The sequence below is a fragment of the Sphaeroforma arctica genome (genome assembly GCF_001186125.1).
Source record: "Sphaeroforma arctica JP610 unplaced genomic scaffold supercont1.1848, whole genome shotgun sequence".
Classification (NCBI taxonomy): domain Eukaryota; class Ichthyosporea; order Ichthyophonida; genus Sphaeroforma; species Sphaeroforma arctica.
This window is the reverse complement of record NW_014038710.1, coordinates 7929-10777: the sequence shown is the minus strand read 5'-3', so window position 1 is coordinate 10777 and position 2849 is coordinate 7929. Positions and strand designations below refer to the sequence as shown.

General features: G+C 43.3%; 1 protein-coding gene across 1 annotated transcript in view; it reads left to right on the top strand.

Annotated features, from left to right (window-relative positions):
* Positions 1-926: 926 nt before the first annotated feature.
* SARC_11735 (hypothetical protein) overlaps positions 927-2849 on the top strand; it is a gene marked incomplete at its 5' end in the record, with an annotated part of 8779 nt that continues 6856 nt past the window's right edge. Inside the window, 3 exons of the mRNA XM_014294173.1 lie at positions 927-1090; positions 1840-2045; positions 2624-2814. Coding sequence (XP_014149648.1) covers positions 927-1090; positions 1840-2045; positions 2624-2814 — 561 coding nt within the window. The remainder of the gene's footprint in view (positions 1091-1839; positions 2046-2623; positions 2815-2849) is intronic.

Below are 2849 nucleotides of genomic sequence, written 5' to 3'. Positions count from 1 at the left end.
GTGTGTGTGTGCGTGTGTATGTGTATACGTATATATATATATATATGTATGTATGTATATATATATATATATATATGTACATACATATATATTTATATATCAATATATATGAATTGATAAAATGTGGTTTGCATTTTGCATACATATTTGCAGCTGCTGGATGCAGAGTTATATACTGCAAGTATGAAGCCGACAAGGAAATGGCTGCCTTCTATCTACATCACGGGTCAGTAGGTTTAGGTGATCGGCCTGTGGATATATCAGTACCATGTGTGTGTGTGTGTACAAGATTGTGCTTAGTGCGATCTTAGTTATGTGCATTTATGTCTTGAACCACTTTTGGGCAGTGCTAGGCTGTGACGGTGTCCTTCACCTTCACTGGGTCGCTTACGAAGGCGTACAAGGAGCGTTTGATATATTTATTTTAGCCTGGCCTAACTCCACCCTGTACTAGACATATAGTATAGTATATATACAATATATATATATATATATATATACAAATGTATAGGCTATATAGCAATCCCTCGGCCCATCTAGGCTCTCTCCACCCTTTGAACTCGTTTTGACTATGTGGCGAGTTGCGTTATAAATCTGTTGGCGCACAAATCAGCGCGTGCACATAATTTTTAGTCTAGGTAAAACCATCCGCCAATTCTAGTCGGCGATTCTGTAGCATGCTGTGAGTTCCGAAATGAATTGTCTCGGATTAATGAGTCCCATATCGCACATATTCCACACTCCTTTGACCCTTATGTCAACAATTATAATATATATATATATATATGTAAGTAAGTAAGTTTATGATGGATTCCAAATTGATTCGTTGTGATCTGTTCGTTTCTCATTCCTGTTACGCACATCTACGTCCCTTCCTGGCTTGCAGCTGTTTTGGACTATTGGGCGCTGATAGCGATTTCTTTGTGATGCCAATAACATTATATCTCGACCTGAGCACTGAACGACATACAAATAGAGGGCAAATCATAGTAGAGGCCTATTATAGGGACCGTGTGCTGCAAGTGCTGGGCCTGAGAGAAGACCAAATGTCTCAATTAGCGGCTCATGCGGGCAACGACTACGTAGGAAGGTGAGTGTGTGTGTATGTGCGTACACAGTGGGGGATAGGTCAAAGTCTGCTGATCATAGCTTTGTTATTGTCATTGATTGGTTTATGTGTATGTTGCGGAGACTGTCGCATCGCATGGGTCTACTGTATTGACTATCCGCTGGAGATGTTGGGCTTAAGAGTATCCCAAATATCCCGACTGACCGCACAAGCGACTCGGTATCCACGTAGTACGGTGAGCATATGCATACATGTGTAGTAGAAAGTGGCTAGGTATGTACTTATCCACATATACATGTAAGAAAAGTCTATCAAGTTGCGATTTAATGTCTTGCTTATGTGAATCAGATCATGTGAGCGGCAGTAGCAGATGCCTTACTATGTAGCATAGTACTGGGTATGATATTCAAGCCACTCCGGTTGGAATCTCCTCTGCCCAATACTCCTTAGATGTACACCTCAGCACTCAACTGCATTGCACCACAAGGTAACAATCGGTAGGGTAACAAATGGTAGTGTGATCGTTCGTTGCCAACCTGTCACCATCGTCTCCCGGCCTAATCTTCAGGCTTGACACCCTGTCCAATCAGTTGTGTCCATTGAGTTTGTTGCACCTACTTCAGGTACTTTCACCCACTGGCTCTGTATTTTAACTGTGTTGCGCATTCTTCGTCGGATGTGTGTGACACGGGAATAGCCAGAATGTTCGAGTGTACGGTTGGTGCTATAAACATTTTCAAATCCACCCTCTCCCCCAAAACGGAACACAGGAGCAAGGCGTTCGAGAAGAAAATCACGGAGCAATTCGGCAAGGGCAAAAACGACAATATGATTGATCTCATACTGAAAGAAATGGCACAAGAAGAGAGAAAAGGACAAGAAAATAGGGCCAATCCACGGCAGGGGTCTACGAGTAAGGCCAAAAAGAAGGCCCAGGCTAAAAAGTCTGGTCCGATTCCGACTGAAAAGGGACAAGGTGGGTGTGAAACGCAACGGTTGTATGTATGTTTATTGGCAATAACACGCACACATTCATATATGTAGTCACGCCAGTAACACGGACCAACAGCATACCACGTGGTACGGGATGGAGTTTAGTTATTGGGCGTCTACGTCTATATTTGTTGTCACTTGTGTTGTGGCTATGTTTTAAATAGACACTTCCGGTGGTATGTATCATGTCTTGCTGCTATACTTGTTGACACTTGTGTCAATAGTTTTGTTCTAAATAGACACTTCCGGTGGGATGTATATGTCTTGCTGCCCGGCCATAGCGTGTTCTGATTGATGCTTAGCAAACGCTCCTGTACCACCGACTACTTCTCACAGAGCAGTACACCTGTTGTTCTACCGACTACGCTAATCGTTCGGGTTCAAGATCAGCCTTAGGGGGTTTTCGGCATTGATCCAATTCTTCTCTTTCTGCATTGATCCAATTCTTCTATCATTTCTTTACGTATACGTTATACATAGCTGACCATCTTCATCACGCCTGTGCGCACCCTACCTTTTCGCTACTACCCAAGTACTACTTGTCACTCCTACGCCTCATAGAGCAGTACACCAGTGGTCCCACGGATTACAGTGACCGTTCGGGTTCATTAAGAAAGTGGGTGAAAGACAATGCATACAATATTAGAGATGCATACCCATCCACCGTAGGCATGCGGAGTGCACTGGGTGTGAAGCTGAGCACAGGCAAGCTCATCAGTGCGGGGTTCCATGCAGACTTTAGGAAGCCAACGGTATGTGTATGAGTTGCGTGATATATATATATATA